Genomic DNA, 21188 nt, shown 5'->3' on the forward strand with positions numbered 1-21188 from the left:
CTTCCTTCTGCCTCTCCTTCAGCACCAAACCCCCTCACCAAGGTAATCACTGTATTCTTCCTTCAAGACCCTACTTAAAGGTTATATTCTCCGTATGATTTCCCCAGTGCTTCCAGGCTGAGTTGGGTGTTTCCCATGGCACCTGTTTATGACATTCCTAGAGCACTCATGGCATAGAAAGGTAATTTTTATTTCTACCTTGCTGGTTCATATGCTTCAGAGGCTCCTTCCCATCACTTCGCTTTTCAGAAAGGGCAATAGCACATACAATGCTGTCACCCCTCTTCTTGCCTGAGTTGTTCAGACCAGGAATTCGGACAAAGCTACCAATCCACAGGCACTCCAGCACCATGATGCAGCCGGCTACAGAGGATTCTGCCTTTTGGGAGTGGCCCTTTGAGGATGGGGGTGGGGGGATTGGTCACATTCACTCCATTGAGAATTCACGCTCAGAGAAAAAGAGGGATGTCCCAGTCGGTTGGGGGAATGGAGCTGTACACTCATGACACAGTGTCAGGGCTGGTGGCGGTGCCTGGCCCTGTGTCAGACAAGCACAGTAGAGGGAGCACCTCAGAAGGGAGGGGAAGCAGCTGGTGATGGAGAGAAGGAAGCGAGGACCGGGGAGACAATGCCACTTGGGGAATGGGGAGAGTGGACTTGGTTCCTGAGGGCTTTCAGCACCCCATCACCAGCTGTGGTTCTGCCTTGGCTTCCACAAGAGCCCCCACCGGCCCTTTGCAGCACTGTCCCCCTCCACTTCTCGGGCTAAGTTAATGGGCTTCTGTTTCTCGTAACCAAAAAAGTCTTGGTTAAAAAAGTGTTACCTCCCCCTCTGGACTATGAGTTGCTTGAGGTCTTCCTTGTATCACCAGAGTGTAGATCGGTGCATAGAAGGTGTTCAAAATCCACCTTTGGAATGGGCGACGAGTAAACGCATGAACGAATGCGCCTCTTGGTGATCAATGCAGGGCGCCGTTTGCCCGGCTGGACTCCTGCCCCACCATGCCTCTCTGATTCAAAAGGCTCTTTCCTGTAATCACCACAGTTCTGCTACCTCTGTACCCCAGTGTCCAAACGTCTAGCTTCTGACAGGTGGCATTTCCCTGAAGGATTTTTTTGCTTTAAAAATACTGGGTCTGGCACACCAGCATCTGAGGGGACAACAGATGCCAACAGGAGATACAAATAGGAGAAGACACTTTCACCTCAACCACATCTGCTCCAGAAGAAACCCCACGTGGCCCCCTGGACCTTTTCCTGAAGAAACATGGGAGAAGCAAGCTGTATTTAGAGAGATATAAGTATAGCTTTTATTTTTTTTTTTTAAACCAACCCAACATTTCCACTGGCAACTGTCAACATAGCTTATGACATGAGCACTGTTTCTTTTTTAGTTATTTTTTTTTCTTAAAAAAATGTGTTTAAAATTAAACAGGTGTTTTTTAATTTCTTTTTTTTTTCCCCTTAAAAAATGTATTTATGTCAATGCAGAAAGCCTAAAGATCTGTGGGCAGTTTTGTGATGATTTCATATGTGTGTTCGTGTGTGTGTGTGTGTACACGCGTGTGTGTGTTTTAAAGCCAGGTCCTTTTCAAATTTGTTGGGAAAAGGTCTGTAGGCCACGGCAATCTCTTTTTCTATAAACCCAGTCTCCATGGGATGACAACAACTAAGATTCCTCTTTACTGGGGCAAGAAACGGCCCACAGGCTGGAAAAAGAGCTTCATGAGGTTTAAAAACAAGCAGGAATGTGGGAGAGATGAGAAATTCCAGTTCTTCTCTTGAGAAAATGCTCTCAGACGTGACCGGAGGGTCCAGGAGAGGTGGAAGGAGCCCCTTGTTTTCTTACCAACCTCTAGGTTTTTGCATTACCTCGAGAAATACAGTCAGACCTCTTGGTGTGGCATGTTAGAGAGCAAGGGGGTGGTGAAACTGACATTTCTCCGAAGCACTGACATTTTAAATACAATCTTTCCTCTTAAAGATCTCGCTAGGTGGACAGCTCTTCTCTGCCTCCGATGCGAAGCCAAAGATACTCGAGAAGCCATCTACTCCTTTTGTTTCCCCAGCTGCCCTCCTCTGTCATCACATACCATTCCTATTTTTGTCCCGCATCTCCTGCTTGGCGGGTCTTCCTGCAGAAGGATAAACATAAAGACACGGACACAGCAGACACAGCGAGGCGGACAGAATCAACTGGAAAGGCAGGGAAGGGAACCATGACCTTGTGTTTTAAACTGGATCTGGACATAAGCACATAAGGCTCCTCCTGCCCCCATCTCAGGCCGAGCCTGTTCTTCCGCGCCCTGCGTAGGTGTGCAAACATAGTTCCACCCAAACACCCTCACTCTCCCGCTCAGAAGAAAAGGAGCCTGGGGGGCAGGACCCTGATGAAGCCGAGAGACCCAGCAAGAGGGAGAGTGCGGCTGAGAATCCTTGCATCTACCTGTTGGCTCAGACCGCGAGCTCCTTCACAGCACCTGTTACTGACTTCGGAAAGAAAAGACACAACAAACAAACAGTGAGCAACACCTGACGGGAAAATGAAAACGAAAGCAACCGCAACAATGACTACCACGAAACGAAAAGGGAGCCCCAAAGCAGCCACACGGATAGGCCTCATTTCCATCCTGGCCAGCCGAGTCAGAGAGCAGGGATGAGCGGGACCGGACAGACAGGGGACGCCCTGTCCCCGGGGAAGGAGAAGCAAAGGAATAATCCAAAGGCGGTGAGAGGCTCTGACCTTTGCGGTGGGTCGGGGACATGGGTGGGAAGATGGAGAGGAGGTGGATTTGTTGCTGTTGTTGGTTTGTACTGAATTAAATACTTTGTAAAGTGGGTGTCTCCTCCACTCTGTTCGGTTGGTCAAGACACTGCCCTTTCAGTCCGCGGCCGGGGCCTGGGTCGGGTGAGGTTCCTGGGGCTGGGCCCCTGCCTCTGCCTCTTCTCTGCTCACCCGGAGAGGGGGGCGAAGCGCCCTTCTCTCAGGAGGAGTCCGGGGCCTGCGCTGCGGAGGCCCCGCGCTGTGGCTCAGAACCCCCTGATGTAGCAGTAGGCCTCCAGCGTGGCAAAGAGTATGTAGAGGAGCCACAGGCTCACAAAGAGCCACGTTGTGGCCAGCTTGCAGCCACGAGGGCCGCCCAGCTCCCCGCCCAGGTGGGGCCGCCGACGGTACAGGAGCACACTGACGCACACGAACGCGAAGATGGTGAAGAGGGTGACGGAGAAGGCCAGCGTGCCGGCGGACACGTAGAACTCCTGTCCCTGCAGGGCCCAGTAGATGGCGGCCACGGACCAGGCCAGGCCGATGCCCAGGAAGACGTTGATGGCGTTGCTGCCCGTGACGTTGCCGATGGAGGCATCTGAGTACATATCCTGGATGGCAGCGGCTTTGCTGGCAAACATATCTGGAAAAGGGCAGAGACAGCAGGAGCTGGAAGGAGCCTGAGACGCGGAGGGCCCACCTGTGTGTCCAGAAGGCTGAGCTCAGGAAGGAGAGGCAAGAGCTCTGTCATGAACAGGCTGTGTGGCCTTGGACAAGTTACCTCACTTCTCTGGGCTTCAGGTTCCTCATCTGCTGGAGTGTGAAAGGTCCCTAAGGGCCTGCTGGTGCTGATATTTACTGAGTGGGCTTGCTGTTCCTTTGGGGTTATTTTTTTAGTAAGGGGAGTTTGCTATCCCACCATCTACCCCAGGGAACCTTGGCCTCCTGGGAAGCTGCTTTGCGTAGATGCCTGATTATAACCATCACGTGGGGCATTCTCATGGAACACAGTCGTGACCCGATGCCCCCGGACTCAGCAGTGTGTTAGGTGCTGGATTTACGGGGACAGAGGACATGCCAGGGAACCGTGAGGTACGGGCTCAAAGAAGACAGGGCTCTGCCTTTGTAGTTAGTATGTGGGGCACAGAGCCCCTCAAGCTGTTTGACTTCAGATGCTGGCATGGATTGTAGGCATTGGAAGGACTGTCAGGGACATCTAGCCACCCTTTTACTTCACAGGTAAGGAAAATAAGGGTCAAGGAAACTACCCAAGGTAACAGGGGAAATTAACAAGACATTTGGCCCTAAAAACCTCGTGGAAGGGTCCTCTGTCTATCGTCATCCTTCATCCAGAGAGTTTCAGGCCAAGCCACGAAATCAGCGAAGCGGACCATCACATAACCTTTTTCAAGCCCCTAATGCTGCCAGCTGCTCCCTGGACCAACTGCAAGGACTTGGAAGTGCCCCAAGCTCCCTCCTTGCCCGCTTGTCCTGGCTTGCCTCCTTGTTGCCAATTTTCTCAGATCTCCTAGAGAAAACCTCTTGCCTTTTCTTGCCTATGACCTTGATTTTTCACCTCTGATCCTTTGCACTTTCTACCCACATGTGTTCCTTTTCCCCTGTGATAGTTCTTCTCCTTCCCCTCTGATAGTTCCAGTCCCCGGAGGCCCGGAGAACAGGGATCACAGGGCATCTCCTCCACAAAGCCTTCCATGGATCATCTGTCTAATTTCCCACCACCCAACACATTTCCAGGAGAGCCAACTCTCTTGCATCACTAATGTAGACATAATCCCACTGCTCTGTGCTGGGGCTTGGGGAAGAGGTTTTCCTGGAGGGTGATGTCAATTTAGCTACCCTCCAAAAGGATGTGTTCTCTCAGTCCGGGAAGGGGTTCCCTAGGTCCAGCCAGCAGGGTCCTGTCTGATGGGACTCAGCCGAACCCGCTTGTCAGAGGATGCTCTCTCTTCCTTGCTGTGGCAGTGGGGAGGCACCCTGGCAGGAGTTCAGGTTCAGATGCCTTGGACACCCAACTGAACCAAGTAAGAAGCCGAAGCTAACACAGCCCTCTGCCTACTAACTGCTCCTTGTCATTCCAGCCCAGCTTCCATAAGCCTCTCTTGGAAGCCATCCCTGATCCAGCCCAGGCCCCCTGTTTTATGCTTGCACAGCATCTCTACTTGCCCTTCATTGAACTTATTGAGATGGTTTCAACCGCAGTAGTTGAGTATGGTTTCTGTCACTAGCTGACGGACTCCACTCAGAGAGGGGAGCACGTCTGCCCTGCCTCCCACGATTGCCTCAACAACTAGCACAAAACTGCATCGGGCTCAGTAAATATTTGTCTAATGAACGAATAAATTCATGCCTGTTCCTGTTCGCCTTTGGGTGTTTATAAGAAAAAAAAAGGTGTAATTCATCACATGCAACGACAACAGCTCACTAAAGCTGCCTCTCCTGTGCTGCCAGGAGACGCTTTGTACCCCACAGGTGTCCCTCGAAGGGAGGAGGCCAAGAATGCTTGGAAACATTTCGGACGTGGCATCTTCAACTGGGCCAAACTTCTATCTCAGAGACCGCCAGAGGGAAATGGAAGAAGAGCAGAATCTATGTTCTTTGAATTACGTTGTTTGTGGCGCTCATACAACATGGAGGTTAAGAGAGTGGACCACTTACACGGGCAGTTGACTTAACTCTGTGCGCCGCAGTTTTCTCATCTGTCACGTGGGGATGACAACTATGTCTAGTAAATAGGGTTTTAGTGAGCATCACAGGGATAAAACGTGTCAACTGCTTAGCATACACAGTGGGTGACACATCAGAAGTACTCAAGAAATGTTAGCCCTCGTTGGCAATATCATCAGGAATCCCTTTGACTTTTGTGCACCTTAGGGGGCAGAGGCTCTGTTAAGCTCAGATCTGAGACAGCAAGGAAGATAATGAGGCAAAGTGTAGGGGTCACCTGACCCCAGGAATATCCTCTTTGCAAACCCGAGCACCCCTCACTCTTACCTGGCACAGAGGTGCCGAATGCCACAAACACAACAGCCGTGACTGAGTCCTTGAGCCCAATGGTGCAGCCGAAGTGGGAGGCCAGGTCCCCGATTATGGCTGTGAGCATGCCAATGATGAGAATGGACACAACGAAGCAGGCCCAGCCATGGCAGTACTCTGTGGGGGGCACGCAGGCAAACAGCACCTTCCAGAAGACCGTCAGAAAGTGCATGACGTAGTCAAAGCAGGATGGCAGCCGCTCCTCTCCTGACTCGTCCTCATCCTCGTCCCCTGCTGGAGACAAGAGAAAACAGGCCCAGGAGAGGGCAGCAAGGTCAGATCCCCACTCAGGAGGAAGTCGAGTCAACCCACATGACAAGCATTACTGGCTGGCAGGAGACCTCAGCTCTCTCCTGAGGAGTGGTGTGGGCCAGGGCACGGGCACCAGAAAACAGCTGGGAAACGGGACCTGAGTTGGGGTGCCCCACTGGTCGATGTGAATGCAGGGCACCGCGGGAGACTGGGAAACAGAGGACAGGGGAATAGGGAGAAAAGGGAGAGAGAGAGAAAGAGACTGGGGGAAGAACACAGGAGGGCCAAGGCAATGAAGCAGAGGAGGGTGGAGCCGGCTGCGTCAGGTTGCCTGCGTGAAGAACAGCGAAATCAGCTGTGTGTCCCCTCTTCGCTGGACACCGGTGGAGTGCCTAATTTTCCTGATATGCCTGCTGCAATAACCTCGTGGTTCTGGTTGTTATCCGTCCCCAGAGGGGCGGCTGTCATTCCAGATCATGCAGGCATACCAGAGAGCCCGCGCCATCCTCCAAATATCCCATGGGACAGAGCAGGCATGGGCCCCATGGTCCTTGCCAGGAAATGTGGGCAGAGTTGCCCATTCAGCAGTCTGGGAGAAGAGGATGCGCTGAGGCATGCTGGCACCTTGTCCAGGGCAACCTCTGTAAGGTTTTGACACCATCGGAGGAAGCTGGGTTGTGAAAGAGGAGGAGTTAGGACGCTTGAGTTCCAGTCACAGCTTTGCCAGGAAGAGCAACCATAAGCTGGGGATAAATCACCTCTTGTTTCTGAACCTCAGTTCCCCCCTCTGAGAAAGGAGGGGATTACATGACGTGGCCTATATTCTGTTTATTGTCTCTGTAGGGTCAAAGCAAGGTCACCAGAGGGGAAACTGGGAGTATCTGAAGCAGGCGACATGAAAAGTGGGGCAGCCGCGGCAGCCACAGCCACCCTGTCTTCCTGGCCGTACTTTTGCTCTGGCTCTGGGGCCTTAGGGATATGACCCTGTGGGTTGTTGCTATGACGACAAAGCCTCACGAAAGCAGACAAGGCTGGTGGAGCTGGGCAGTACAAGGGGGCCTTGGTGATGCCAGGAGGCGCTATTGGCGGTGGCGGTGAGACCTTGCCTGGGACCCTGGCTGTGCTGTGGGCCACCACTGAGGGAATCTGTCAGTACATGCCAAAGGAGAGGTCTGGAATCATCCAGGGTGGAGGTCTGTCAGAAATCAAGGCATAGATTTTACAAACTCCGGACCCCCACATGTCTAATCAGAAGAGTCCCCTATTTTACAGAAAAGGAGGACCAAAGTAATGAGAGGAAGTAATAATGGAAACAGGATTTTAATCAGTTTGTGTTGGTACCAGATGCTATCATTCTATTTACTTTGCTGAGAAAGGTCGAAACGGTTCCTTTTTCGAATGAGGGAATTGTGGTTCAGGGAGGATAACTTGTTCCAGGTCACACAGTGGAGCCAGGATTTGAAACCAGAAATAGCCATGCTTTTTTAGCTACCCCATGATTCTTTTCCAAAGTGACCCAGTGAAACAGGCGAACATCAAGGACTAGAGCTGGGGCACAGAAGCCTTCCCAGAAATTGGTAGCTGCTGATGGGGCTGTGTTCTCCCTTCTCTGGTGTTGCCTGCTTCTCCCAGTGAGGCTAGTACCCGTCTTGAGACCCTCTTACCTGCGCTGACAGTGATGGCCTCCATGAACTGGTCCCTCCAGGAATGGGTCCCCACAACCATGGCCAGGTTTGTCTTCTTGATCAGTTTGTCCACCGTATTCTGTCAGGGAGAGAAAAACTTGGAATCATGAGGTTAGAACGCTCAGAACTGTTGCATTCCAGGCATGTCCACATGGATTCTCAAAGTAATGGCCTTGGATGATATCTGCTGGGTCAGTCTTTCCACTTCCCTTTTCTTTGGTTGTGATGACGGATAGTGGATACTTAGAGCAATACAGTAGAGCGTAACGGTAATGAGATCAATAAACTTTGCCCCGGAGCAGAAAATTTTAGAATTTCTGTTTTTAAAATGCAGTTAACAATAGTGATAATACATCCAGGGGCTTTATAGCCCATTTATTCTATATGTTGTTTCCTCCCAATGTTCCTAGGATCTAAATGGCCGGCCCTATTCATTCCATGTTACAAATGGGGAGACTGGCCCTGGGTGGTTAAATGATTTGTTCAGTTTCAACTTCACACATTCAGTGGTGAACCTGGAACAGAACTTCTATCTCCCACCACATTACCCTATTCTTCAATTTGAGCTCACTTATAGCCTGACCTTGAACTCAAAGGACTCTTCAATGATGACCTCTAGTTTGGGGTGTTCGCCCAGTACTGGCTTTCCCATTTCTGCTATCCTCTTGGCCTCCTCTTCCTCCACAGTCAGCTTCCTGTCTGTCACCTCTGCAACAAAACAAAATCAGACTAGCTTTAGCACATTCGCCACTCCCTAGGAGGCTAAAGGTCAGAGTGTGAGGCATGGGTAGTGGGCACAAAGCAAACTGCTCTTGAGAATGGGTCCTTTGTGTACTTTTTAGCGACTCTTTCTACACCATGCTGAACATTTTATAACCATCAGACCATGAGAGGGTCCCTTTCAGGCCTGGGATAAACATTCCTATTTCCATTTTATACCGGGGTGAGCAACCTGATCCAAAGACCTTTGGAGAAACAGCACCTAGGAAAGTCACCATGTCATCTGGTGAGATATTGGAGAGTTGGGAACAAAAGGCTTTAACAATTTTGAATTACTGGGCCTGACCGTTCAACTACTTAATGTAAAAATTCTTGGGGGTCAGAACCACACGTTAATCCAAAGGGTATGTCTACTGGTTCCCATTAACATCTGTTTCCAACACCACTGGGGTTGTGCCCTCTATAAAGGAGAAAGGAGGAATATCTACACTCCATACAAGTGAATGTCATCCTCATAATGAGAACTTGGAAGATTTCCTGAAAGATTTCAAGATTTTCCAATGAAAGATCCCCAGGATTTCTGTAGGAACCAGGCCCATTTCTTCTGGAACAGAAATACTTGTTCAATCAAAATCCAGAGGAAGCTCTTCCTTTACTTTCTTTTGAGGCATTCCCTGTATCCCTCAGCATCTTGACTCATTTACCAGTGGTCCCTTCTCATGTTGAATGGTGGGAAAAATTTTCCACTTCAGCTGGTGAGTCCATTTTGAGACCACTTCACCATGAAGACATGTTTTCTGGATTAGAGTGAAATAGAGATTGAATCTTTTTATTCCCCTTTGATTAGGAAATTGCTCTTGGCAGACTGTTTCTTTCAGAGATCATTTAAACATCTTTCCTTCCAAGTCCACATTCTTACATGCAATTAATTCTTTTATTGAGTTCCTTAATTGCTTTTATTCCACACAGTGAATCTCCTACGGAAATCCTTTGGTCCTTGGATAATCTCAAGGACAAAGTGGGTCAGAGGCCAGGGAGGTCTTCTTTTCTCTCTAACTTGGGAATCGCTGAAACATAGGGACAGGTGAGACTCGAGCTCTTGAAGTTGCAAGGAAAGGAATTCACTGGAAAGACGATAAGCCAAGAGTATAAGTTACTAGAGAGGCTGTTTTACATAAGGATTTTCTTAGTTGTCGTGAATGAAGATGGTAAGAAAGTATGTGGACGATTGTTGAGCTGGCTGTTTTACTCAGTGCTTCTGGCAACAAACACAGAAGGCAATCCCAAAATGTTTGGGAGCTGTCCGTGGTGCTGTCCTCCCGGTAGTGTTGGTGACGGCTTTCGGAAGCAATTATTTCTCAAGGATCAATGTCCTGTCTATTTCTAAGTAAACAGACACCCTCTGGCAGCCTGATTTTATTCAATTCATTGATTCTGAGTTTTTAATGAGTTAATTATGAAGGTAAATCTGGGTGCATCCAGGGTTCTGGCTATGAAGTCAGTGATCCTAGAAGCCAGACTGCAAGCCACTCTGAGAAAAAGCCTTTAGGAAAAGACTCACAGATTCTTTAAAACCATGGGTACTTTTTTCTTCCCTCGACTTTACATTTTGGCACCATATCACAATGGCTATCCTAGCAGTGACCGTATTATTCTATTCCTCCCTCCCCAATTCCCCCATGTCATACTTTACATGTGCCACAAGAACTTTATTATACCAATATAATGAGCTCTCCAGTGACATATAAATGTACCTGTCTAACCCCGTGTCTATCAGTCTGGCACTACATCCATCTGGCAAGATATTGATCTACCTACTGACCTGTCCACCCCTGTGGCAATAGTCAGTTTTTCCATCTAGCTTTTTGCAAATATCTCTTTGACAAATACCAATCCTTTATCTTTGGCTCTCCCATAGCTCCACAGAGGTACTCCATATAGATGGGTTAAGTGATTGATTCACATGCCTTTAAATCAACTCTGATTTAGTGTCTTGGTTTGGTAGTAATTCCTGCCTTTTCCTATTTTTATAATTATCATTCCTTTACATTTAAATTAATTTCTTGAGAGAGTGATAAGTCTCAAATCTAAAAGACCATAATGATTCTGATAATTTGTTTATGTAATTACTGAGAATTTCAAGTGAAGAGAATAAATGATAGGTGATTTTGACATTTGGGCTGACTGAACAAACTCTCAGATCTCAGAAAAGGGGGAGGGGGAAGAGAGAGAGAGTGATAGAGAGAGAATATGAATAGGATGAAAGATTGAACAAATATTGGAGGAACAAAGAGCTTGCCAGGCCAGACAAGAATAGATGTTGTGAATGCTCTACAGGCATCCTCAGGAAGCAATGGGGCGATTTAACTAACGCCCTCACTCCCAGGTTCCTGAGCTTGGCGGGGTAGCTCAGAACGAAGCGTATCTACTCTCCATCTTTCACCACCAGGCATTGTTAACCATGTTTGCCTGTCCACCCAGGAAAATTGAAACAAGAATTGGAGATTTACCATGAATTTTAAGTCTAACCATGGGCTCCTAAATAAAAAGTTTACAGACTGAAAGATATAGAAAATGACACCTTCTTTTCCTATTTCGGTTTCTACTGGTATTTTAACAAATATGTTAAAAGTACAAGAAAGCCTAAATTAAATCACAAACTTTGTTGTGTGCATATGTGTGTGGTTGGCGGTGGGGGTGCATAGAAGCAAGAGTTGTAACAAAGAAGCTCAAACACCTTCTCAGGCAAGAAGGTAAGTGGAGAAGTAACTCCCAATGCCATGGCATTAATACCCTGGGGGAAGAGTGGAAAATATGGAGTCAGAGGTAGTTCTTATCCTGTTGGTCTAGAGAGGAAGCAAGTGGCCAAGGAAGCTAGAGTCATTTTGTTTTCCAGAAAGTAAAAATGTAGGGGTTTCCCTATTTATATTGTTATTCTTGTATAAGGCTGCCAAGAAGGCAAATGTCCTTACTATATACACTGCCCCTTCTCAAAACGAGGCTGCAGCCTGTATGTAATTTTGAATACTAGCGAATTCTGTAAGTCGTTTTGCTTCTCAAATGCTCTTAAAAATTTTTTGCATGCTCAAAGACCTGATGAAATTTAAAATGTTATCTTAACTTACATTGAGACATCTGGTATAGCTCACGCTGTCTATACTGAGAGTTAGAGTATTACTGATATGATGGCAATGCTTGTCTATCCGCTCGCGAAGTTGGATGTTGTTTATGATCTGATTCCACTGATGCAAGCATGCTCTCAAAGAAGGTGTATGTCCTACAACAGAACCTAGATTCTGCATGCGAATATGTCCACAGTAAATTCTCCAAGATTTCTATTTTCAGCCAGATAATTGTCCCCACCACCCATCATATCCTAATTCTTCTTCTTGTTCACGGCACCTGTGACTTCAAGGGTAAATGACAAATGAACCAAAGTTCTAGCAATTTAGGTCTCAGCTGTAATGAGATGCAACATCTCCAGGATCAGTAAAATTCCAGATTCTTTAAAAAGTGCGTTTCATGTTCTCACAGCAGCTCCTGGTTGTTTTTCCCCGGTTCCCTCAAGATCAAAGTATTTTCTTTCGAATCCCATCATGACCCTATCCGCTCCTGCCCCACAACATGAGATGACAGATGATTAAGACTCAGAAGTCTTGACCCACTATCTCTTTGGTAAGTTTCAACTCTCTTCCTGGTCCTAGAGAAGACCAGCTATGCCTTCACCCACAACTGCTGACAAAAGTGGTGCTCAGTGAATTGTCAACTTCCTCACAATTACTTCAAGTAGGGAAATAAACCTCTCAGTCCTTAGGAGAACTTGTCAGGTTAGCTCGAGCCCGCAGTTCCTATTAAATAAATCAAAGGACATTGGTCTTAAACTAAATAATGGCACTGGCAAGAAGTAGAAAAGATGGGGCAAGACACCTCTTACCTGGAGACAACAGGAGCGCTGTTTGCAAATGGATACCAGACAAGGGGAAGAAAGAAAAGGAAAGAGCATTAAGGTCCCATCTTGAAAGTGTCCCCAGGCTTTGTGGTTGCAGCAGTATAAGGAAAGCAGTGAGCTTAGTGGGTGAGAGCTCTGCAGCCACATGCAAAAGGCAGCATTTGGAGCATGCGCAACAGCAGCAGCAGCAAGAGGTATGAGCCACTGGAGGGACTGCTGAGCACCAGAGCCCTGCAGCCTGACTTTCCCCCCAGACCTTCCCTGTAACTCTTGGGGACTAGGGAAAAAGCAATGAGGATGGGAGGACCATTTGAGTGGAGCAGGGACAGAGTTGGTCATTCATGATCTTCTAAGGAATCAGGTTATCATATCAGGTTATCAGGCTATCATATCATATCATAGCATAGCATATACCATATCATATCTGTGAAGGAATGAGAATCCAGTTACCAGGAAAACTGTAGAGGTCGCAACCTTGCCAGCGTAGCTGGCTTGTCAGTGGAGAATATGATGCTGGGGCTTGAACAGGAGTTCAGCGTGGGCAGTGGCATAAAATAGTGAACAGTGCTCGGTCCCGCGGCTTCTATCCCTAACCTTATAATCAGATCATGCTTAGCTTCTCAGGGACTGTAACATTTCCATGGCCACAAATAGCTTCCTAGCTACCACACTGGCCAGAACTTTTGAGTTCCCCTCAAAGAATGACCTAGTGAAAAGCTAAGTTCTGCAGAGTATTTTTTTGAATGGTTTATCTTTTTATAGATACAGCCTGGAGGTTAGGGCCAGGGACTCCTACCATTTGTATCACCTGTGCCCAGCAAAGTCACTGCAACTAGGAGGTTTTCAATAAAGCTTTGTTTTTTGCCACATATTTTGGCAATTGTAATAGATCCAGTGGTGCTGCATCTCTGGATGCTGGTCTTTTTGTTCCAGAAAGGACAGGCTAAACCAGAGTCGTACCGAAAGCTATTTGTAGATGAAAGATGACAAATAGCAAGGCCCCTACATGGACTGGGAAGCTGGGTTAGACGTACCTAACACAGGGCATCCCTAGCCCCTGGACTGTACTTATGTTAAAAAACTCTTGTGACATACCACATTTTCATCTCATTGGTGTCTTAGCACAGCCCCACACTCCCTAGCTCTTATCAAATAAAAGTCTGGGCACATCCTACCACATAGTCTTGGTACAGCTGGTGACTGATGGTGCTGAGGAAGGAGTGGGGGTGGTGTCTGTGAATTGTTTCCTCTAGAAATCTCTAGGAAGGCAACTCAGGTCTATGATCCATCATCGCACAGTTGCAACCACTGAAGACACATGTGGATCAAGAATCTCTACAGTACATAAACAGGGCCAACGGGTTGACTTTCTGCTTTCTCCCATATGGAAGTCCAAGGGAGTAATTGATGAGTGAATCTCGTTGCTATATTGAGATAGATAGAAGGATGACAGAAAGATAGATAGATAGATAGATAGATAGCAAGAAAGCTTGTTCATTCTGCTCCTTCTATGGATCTGCATGGAAGAGCCTCTCCTGGCCCCCAAGTTCCAGTGGAAACCAGAAACCTGAACACATTAGTGTACCCATGTTGGCAAGACAAGGGGTAGCTCTTCCAAAAAGGTCCCTGCTGCCCTGATTTTCACTCAGATGTCCCTCCCAACACCAGTCTCATCTCTAACACAGTGAGAGGGCTTGCAGTCAGCTAGAGTTGTACTACTCTCTGGTCATTGTCTACATGATTTGAGACTTTCCATTTAGCAGTTATAGATGGGTCAGCAAGATCCAGATAGGCCAATTCTGAGTGACATAATACCTCCAGGGTGTTTTTCCTGCTGCTGCTGATGAGAGAATCTGCAGCTGAACTTTCCCCTGTATTGATCCCCAGGGTCAGGTGAGCGTCATTTATCCCTGCTCACATACCCCAGGGACATACAGGAACTAGCATAGTTCTGTGAGTAATTGGAAGCATCTGGGCAGCTTGTCAGGGTGAGCCCATTGATGTGGTAAGAGGGGGCACGAACAGGCCCTATGACTGGGGGAGAATGCTATCCTTTCCACATGAGGCTTTCAGTGTCCAGGCCCAACAGCCTTGACCATGCTGCTCAGTATTGATCTCAGATGCCTACTTCTGGACTCGGGTGTTTACTCTATGCCAGGGCAACCGTATTTCCTATTCATCCTCCCTTTTCCCCTCCTCTAGCTCGTCTAGAGCATTTAATTTCACCTCTCAAGTCTGTTTTGTTTGCCAAGAATAGAATCTGCTATTTCAAATACAGGCTTTTTTTTTTTTTTTTTTTTTTGTAATGCAATTGTCATTTTGACCATGCAAAGTCTATGCTGTTCTGAGTGCCTGAGACTCTCCCATGCAGCAGTGATAATGAAAAGCAATTTCTACTGTACAGCTTCTCACCCTGAGAACACCAGGGAATTCTGAAAATCAGGACGGGTTTTCATTTGATTCTGAGTCTAGACAATCAAGTTGTATGATCTTTTACCTTATGGTCTAATGCCAAAATATGGGAAAATCTGAAGAAACTGAAATTAGACAAGAGACCACGTCTGGAAATGCACATATTTCCTATTGGCATCTTCCATTTTGGCATCTTGGTCACCGAGAAGATCTGGAGGATACCTGTCTGCTCACCTACTCCCTCTCCAGGACTAAGCTCCACTAAGCCTTTGCTGACATCTCGTTGGACAAAGAGCCCAGTTCAGAAAAGGGGGTGGGGGTGGTGGGAGAGTCTCAAATGGAGAGTAGACAAAGGCATTTTTGCATTTGGCTGAGTCTCTTGAAGAGCACAAGGTGTATCTTGGGTCACTCTCTGTCCTGGTGTTGATCAGGGTTTATTGGGGAGGCAGAAAAGAAAAGCCTCTTTAATGGTGGAATAAAGTCATGGGTGGACTTGTAACCCATTCTTCTTGTCTGGAGCCACTGCCTTCTTTCCAGCTACCCTGATCATTTGTGCTGCTTTCATTTGCACCTAAGTAGCAGAGACTGTGGAAATTGATTAAGCTAGTTTACAATGGATACAAGGGAGGTGGGAATGAGGTGGGGCAGGTGTTGAGACGATTTCTGGGAATATTCTCAGTGGTAGTAACTGGAGGATCGGCAGGAACATAATCTAAGCAATGGAAATAGAGATTTTTTTTTTCCCTGCACTCTGGAAGTCAGGTTCATGGCGACATCTTATCAGGTGGCGAGGGAAAGATGAGTAATGGAAGATGGAGATGGCTTTTGTCTCTAGAACACTAGGCATATCCAGACCTGGGTGGACATAGAACTGGTCAGATTTGCAGAGAGAGTCCCCAGAAGACAGTGAGAACTGATCAATCATACCTGTCGATAGCCTTCAGGAGTACAGTTGCTGGATTTCTTAGCAGCTGTCCTTGAATGAAAGGCTTTATGCTGCTCTCTGTCATGTGAATATGAAATAACTGAAGAATAATCATCCTTTTTTGAAAAACAAGTGGGTCTCACTGTTCCATCTTCCATGAGGGTCCCAGAAGCATACCTCTTCTGAAGGGGAGTGTGAAAGTCCTTCTCTTGGTATTTCCCAAGAGCATCCTTTTCCATTCCCACATAGATTCCTCCAACACTTCTGAAGTAGTGGTTTCCAATCATTTTCTTCAAGGGAGGAAATCTTTCCTTACATCTTCCTTGGTTGCAACATAATCAGTCCCTGAGTAACGGAGCCCTAGCAGGTATTCCAAGATGCATGTCTTCAGGAAGAGAGGAGATGAGGCCACTTCTCTGGTGTGGGATGAGGGTTATCTTGGGATCTGGGTGACATGCCTATTTGCAGGTGCCAAGCAAAGGCAGACTCCTGTGGGCCGTCTTGCTTCTCGGGGATCAATACCAACTACACCATTTAGAGGCCCTTCTATTAGAAAACCCATTGAGTCAACACTCTGGGCCTGCTCAATGTCATTCCTTTTCTGAGGCCCTCTGGCTGGGGAGATTCCCATACCTGGAATTACTTCCTTCTTTTTGCAGACTCTCAATTTTCTGCTTTAGGGATTGCACTGTCCTCAAGTAGTCTAAATAAAGTTCTCTACCTTGGGCTAGGAATAGAGGTGGAATGAGACGGGATGGATATCAAGTGGAGGAAGAATATTTCAGGACTCCAGATTGTATGACCACCTCAGAAGCCAGCTGTCTCTCAGAGAGGTCTCAGAAGCTGTGGGCTCTGACAATTGGTATACCCTTTCATACCATGGTCTCCCCAACTGTGAAATAGTCAGATAAAACACTTACCTCCATGAAGGGCAGAGGGGCCTATGAACCCCTCTGCAAGTGAATAACCTGCCAAGCACTCAAGGAAGGTTGGGGAATGCAGCAGAAAACTGTCAAAGCATCATTGCAACATGGGCCCCGGCCCCCAGCCCAGACCCTTCCCCATTCAATCCAGGCTCGAGGGTAAGGGGTGGGAGGGGAAGAAGGCAGGGAAGGGGCACAGACATGCATGGCATCACATTCCTTTCTTTTTCTTCTCCTCCCCACCCCCCAAGGAGTTTCCACATTTACAGGTTACATGTATGTGTGGGGGCTGTGGGGGAGAGTGCAGGGGACAGTGGTGATCAGATCATTGGAGCACAAGGCGGAAGGAAGTAACTCAGTAGGGTAATGAGGAGTTCAGGCTGCAGCGCTGTCCAGAAGGTGGGAAAGGAGGACTTGGTAATCAGCTAAGGCTAAGAAGGCAGAGATGACACCGAAACAGGGTGAGAGCGAGAATACAGGAGGGAAAAGAATAAAAAAGTCCATTGGTCAAAAAGAGGAAAAAGGAAAAGGGAAGAAAATGGGGGGTGAAAAATAGAGTTGCTTTTTGCTGCTGTTGCTTTTCAGTTAAATTTTTTTTATCTTTCTTTTTGTTGTTGTCGTTTTATTTTGTTTTGTTTTTTAAAGAATCTCACACCTGATATTCCACGTTCCATCCATTTCGGTTCACCAAGGACAATGAAGAAATTCTCTTGCCTTTCGTATTCCTCCTCATCTACTATTTTAACCCTTATGGTTTTCCTGTAGGGACAACAAGAGAGAGAGTGTGTCGACTGGGTCGGTAGGTTGGTTTGTCATTTGGAGCACAGCCTTTAAAATCATTCCCCATCACTCCTGGTACATGCAGCCCAGTCCCGCCATGGTGGCATTTGACGGGACTATGGTGGATTGTATATTTCTCATATAAAAAAAATGGTCTCAGCTTTTCTTGTCTCCTTGGTCGTAGTTGTCCTTCTGGGTGTGAAGGAAAGGGAGCCAGGGGACAAGGAAAAGTGGGCAAAGGAAGGGTTCCGGGGGGACAGGAGGGAAAGGGGAAGGACAAAGGGGGTGATGGTGGGAAGGAGTCAGTTTAGATCCTGCTAATAGTTAGTAGGAGGTGAGTCAGGCAGCGCATTCCATTGGGTGTCACATGGTAACTGGCATTTCTTTGGGAAGCAGGTAAATTACCGGCCCATTGGAAATGATTCTTCTACAACAGGAAATGTGTCAACAGTGCCTAGCTGGGGTCTCGTTTTCCTTCCTTGTGTCTATACTCACTTCTTATGTGAGCCTCATAAAGAAAATTTTAAAGTATTTATGAGGAAGGGAAACGAGAGAGAGAGACAGCGAGAGAGAGAAAGGAAGGCAGAATTCTATTATCTTTGTCATTCTTTACCTCAGGGCTTCAGTGGTGGGAACTAAAATAAGTATGTATTAACTACAATATGATATAGGACTGCTTTAATATTTATGGCTGATGCACTCCTGGGAAAATGTAAAGAAAATGATAGAAGTCATCAAATTCTAAATCACCTTTATACTTCTATCACATAGGGTGATATGTCCCAAGGCTGGCTTCCTTAAATGCTGATTATCTGGGCTCTGGGGGAAAAGGTGATGGAGGTTCCGATTCATTTCTGGGTTATCTCAACAAAGCATGTTGTCTTTTAAAAACAAATCATTCAGGGAAGCAAAGTTTCCTGGAAAATCACTCCCCTCCGAAGACTGGCATGACGCTGGTTCAGCCCTGCTGTCGTGGGAGAAGTTGCTATGGGGCCTGGATCATCCCCATCTTGGTCCTTCATGGAACCACAGTGGGGTTGGCGGGTCTCAGTAGTGAGCCATGATTTTTCTTTCCCATGTTGGTCCTTCATGGAACCACAGTGGGGTTGGCAGGCCTCAGTAGTGAGCCATGATTTTTCTCTTCTGCTTGCTTTGTTTTTGGCCTGGGACCTAAATGCTCTCTAAAGGGCAAAGAGGTGCTAACAAACAATAACCTAAGATGTCTAATCAGAGCCTCTGATGTTCCCCTTCCATTCTGAAGACGTGCTCAGCTTTGCCATCTATAAAGTGGTAGACTGACCTGAGATGGTTTGTTGAACACAAGATTTGGTGTGTGTTTGTGTTTTGTGTGTGCGTGTTTCACAAGTACATTTTCAGTCACCCTTTTTGGTACTATTTTGGGACACCTTTACATACCTTGCTGAGTAGACAAAAGACAAAGCTAAATGACTAACAAGAAGAATTTTCTAGGGGCGCCTGGGTGGCTCAGTCGGTTGAGCGGCCGACTTCAGCTCAGGTCATGATCTCGCGGTCCGTGAGTTCGAGCCCCGCGTCGGGCTCTGTGCTGACAGCTCAGAGCCTGGAGCCTGTTTCAGATTCTGTGTCTCCCTCTCTCTCTCTGACCCTCCCCCGTTCATGCTCTGTCTCTCTCTGTCTCAAAAATAAATAAACGTTAAAAAAAATTAAAAAAAAAAAAAAAAAGAATTTTCTAGGAACCTCTCTCTAGGCCCTAGATATGGGAACCTCGGGCTGTCTACGAAATAGGAGCCTGGCAGTTTTTCCCCTGCAGGGACTCTGCCATGGGTTGGAAATGGGGTGCTCTATGACCAAGGGCATGGCCTTGAGGGACATGATTGATGGCCCTGCCAGGGAAGGAATGCTTCCCCAAATACTGGCCGCTCCCCTCTACATAGATGGTCTGTCCAGAAGAGGATGTTCTGACCTGCCCATTGGAAGTCCGGGATATGTGTGTGGTCATTTACATTGAAGTCAAAGGCTCCATCTACTCTGAGAAATCCTGTGATCTTTTGGGAAAGCTTCCACTCAAGTCAGAATCCCCTCTCCCACTATTCTAGCTCGTCTGCCACCTGTCTACCTGGATGCTCTTTTCAGGGAAAACAGAGTCCAACAGGTAGGCCTGCGACCTAGACCTGGAGCTCAAACCTGTACTTTCAGCTCAATCAAGGTCAGAGAGAGAAACACACCTCGACAACAGGACTATGGTGAAAAGGATGGCTCCTAAAGGCTGCTTTGGGGAATGGGATGAACCACAAATAGAACCCAAGTCCAAATACATTGATTCTCAATGTCTGCCCATGGACATCTGTGCTGAGCATCTGCGCCAGTTTCTCAAGTGCTGCCCTCCTGCTGGTGCTGTGCTATATGGTCTTTTTCTTTCCCGTATATAAAGCCATCCGGGAGAAGCAGAGAGCCGCACATATAATACTCTGGGCTCTGGCTGACTTTCTCTCTCTCTCTCCCCACTCTCTGTTTTCCCCCATATCCATTTCCCCGTCCCACAAAAACTACCACCGACTCTTGAACATCCTTCTTATGGATACCATGTGACAGGCTGGCAGGTGTTAGGACAGAGCTAGGATCAGAGAGAGGAGAGGGAGAGGTGGAAAGAAAGGAAAAGAGAGAACAAGAAAGAAAACAAAGGAACGTGAACCAGAGAGGTAGAAGAAAGGGGAAGAGAAGACAAATGGATTGGAGACAGGAAGAACCAGAAGAGGAGGGAAGAGAAGAATGTTAACGTTAGTGTGGAGGACAGGGTACTACACCTTTCTGAAAACTCATATCCACCATGCGGGGGCCCATCATCTCAATGAAGTAATTCTTGTTTTTCTCATACGCCTCATCATCAATTACCTTGATGTGAATTGTTTTGCTGTGGATGGAAAAATAAGTATCATAAGCAAGGAGCACAGTGGGGGGCCAGCCAGCTGGGAGAAGGAACAGGAAGAGAATGAAAACAGTGAAAAGATCCAGAAAGGTCAAAGTGTGTCCCCAACACCACGAGGGCACAGAGGAGAGGGGCTGCCCCAGACCCCCTTCCAGGCTCACTGGGCTCCTCTTAGGCTTTGTGTGGTTTCGTGGCATGGTCAGACTCGAAGACTGGAAAGTCAAAAGTTTGGGGTTCTAATCTGAGATACGCCACGTAACCCTGGACAAATAACGTAACTGATACACAAACAGGCTAAATAATGCTTACAGCATCCCAGGGCAGTCGTCAGAGCACTGAATTAAAGATATATCACAGCTCAAGCACTTAGGTCCTCTGTAGTGTTTGTTTCCTTAGCCCTCTTGCTTTGAGGACAAGAGAGAATTTTTTTTTTTAAGTTTTTGACTTTTGAAATGAGCAGGTGTTTCTCTGAAAGGCTCATGTTATAGAAAGGACACGGATGGGGGGGCACGTTGGCCTGTGGGAGTCTTGCCTGGAAATAGAAGGACTTTTCCCTTTCTCTGTGGCAGTGACTACCACGGGGAAGCCAGGAGGGCCATGTGGCTCAAGTCACGCATTCCGGTAATTCATAACTGGGTGCAGAAACTACAAGGCTACCTGCAAATGAACCCTGCAGTCCCAGGGGTGCGCTGACTGGATCACATTAACTCTAGGACGATCCGAATCACGGCTGCCTTATAAATCCTACAGTGATTTTGTGACTAACACAATTATATTGTTTTTATGTTAAAAGATGTTTCATTAATTTAAACATTGAAA

The 21188-nt window shown here is 47.2% G+C and overlaps 1 protein-coding gene across 8 annotated transcripts in view; it reads right to left on the reverse strand.

Annotated features, from left to right (window-relative positions):
• Positions 1–1286: 1286 nt before the first annotated feature.
• The window catches only part of SLC8A3 (solute carrier family 8 member A3), a 144509-nt gene continuing 124607 nt past the window's right edge, over positions 1287–21188 (reverse strand). For 2 of the 8 annotated variants that reach the window (XM_019451391.2, XM_019451390.2), the window contains exons 3-8: positions 20248–20354; positions 12410–12427; positions 8339–8463; positions 7735–7834; positions 5777–6052; positions 1287–3407 (exon numbers count right to left, since the gene is read on the reverse strand). In XM_019451391.2, the coding sequence (XP_019306936.1) occupies positions 3031–3407; positions 5777–6052; positions 7735–7834; positions 8339–8463; positions 12410–12427; positions 20248–20354 (1003 nt within the window). In that variant the 3' untranslated portion in view covers positions 1287–3030. Of the gene's footprint in view, positions 3408–5776; positions 6053–7734; positions 7835–8338; positions 8464–12409; positions 12428–17339; positions 17444–20247; positions 20355–21188 lie in introns of those variants that run through there. The other 6 variants (XM_019451396.2, XM_019451393.2, XM_019451397.2 and 3 more) reach the window with 6 other exon arrangements.

This window comes from Panthera pardus, unplaced genomic scaffold (assembly GCF_024362965.1).
Source record: "Panthera pardus isolate Hobbes unplaced genomic scaffold, ASM2436296v1 HiC_scaffold_24, whole genome shotgun sequence".
NCBI lineage: Eukaryota > Metazoa > Chordata > Mammalia > Carnivora > Felidae > Panthera > Panthera pardus.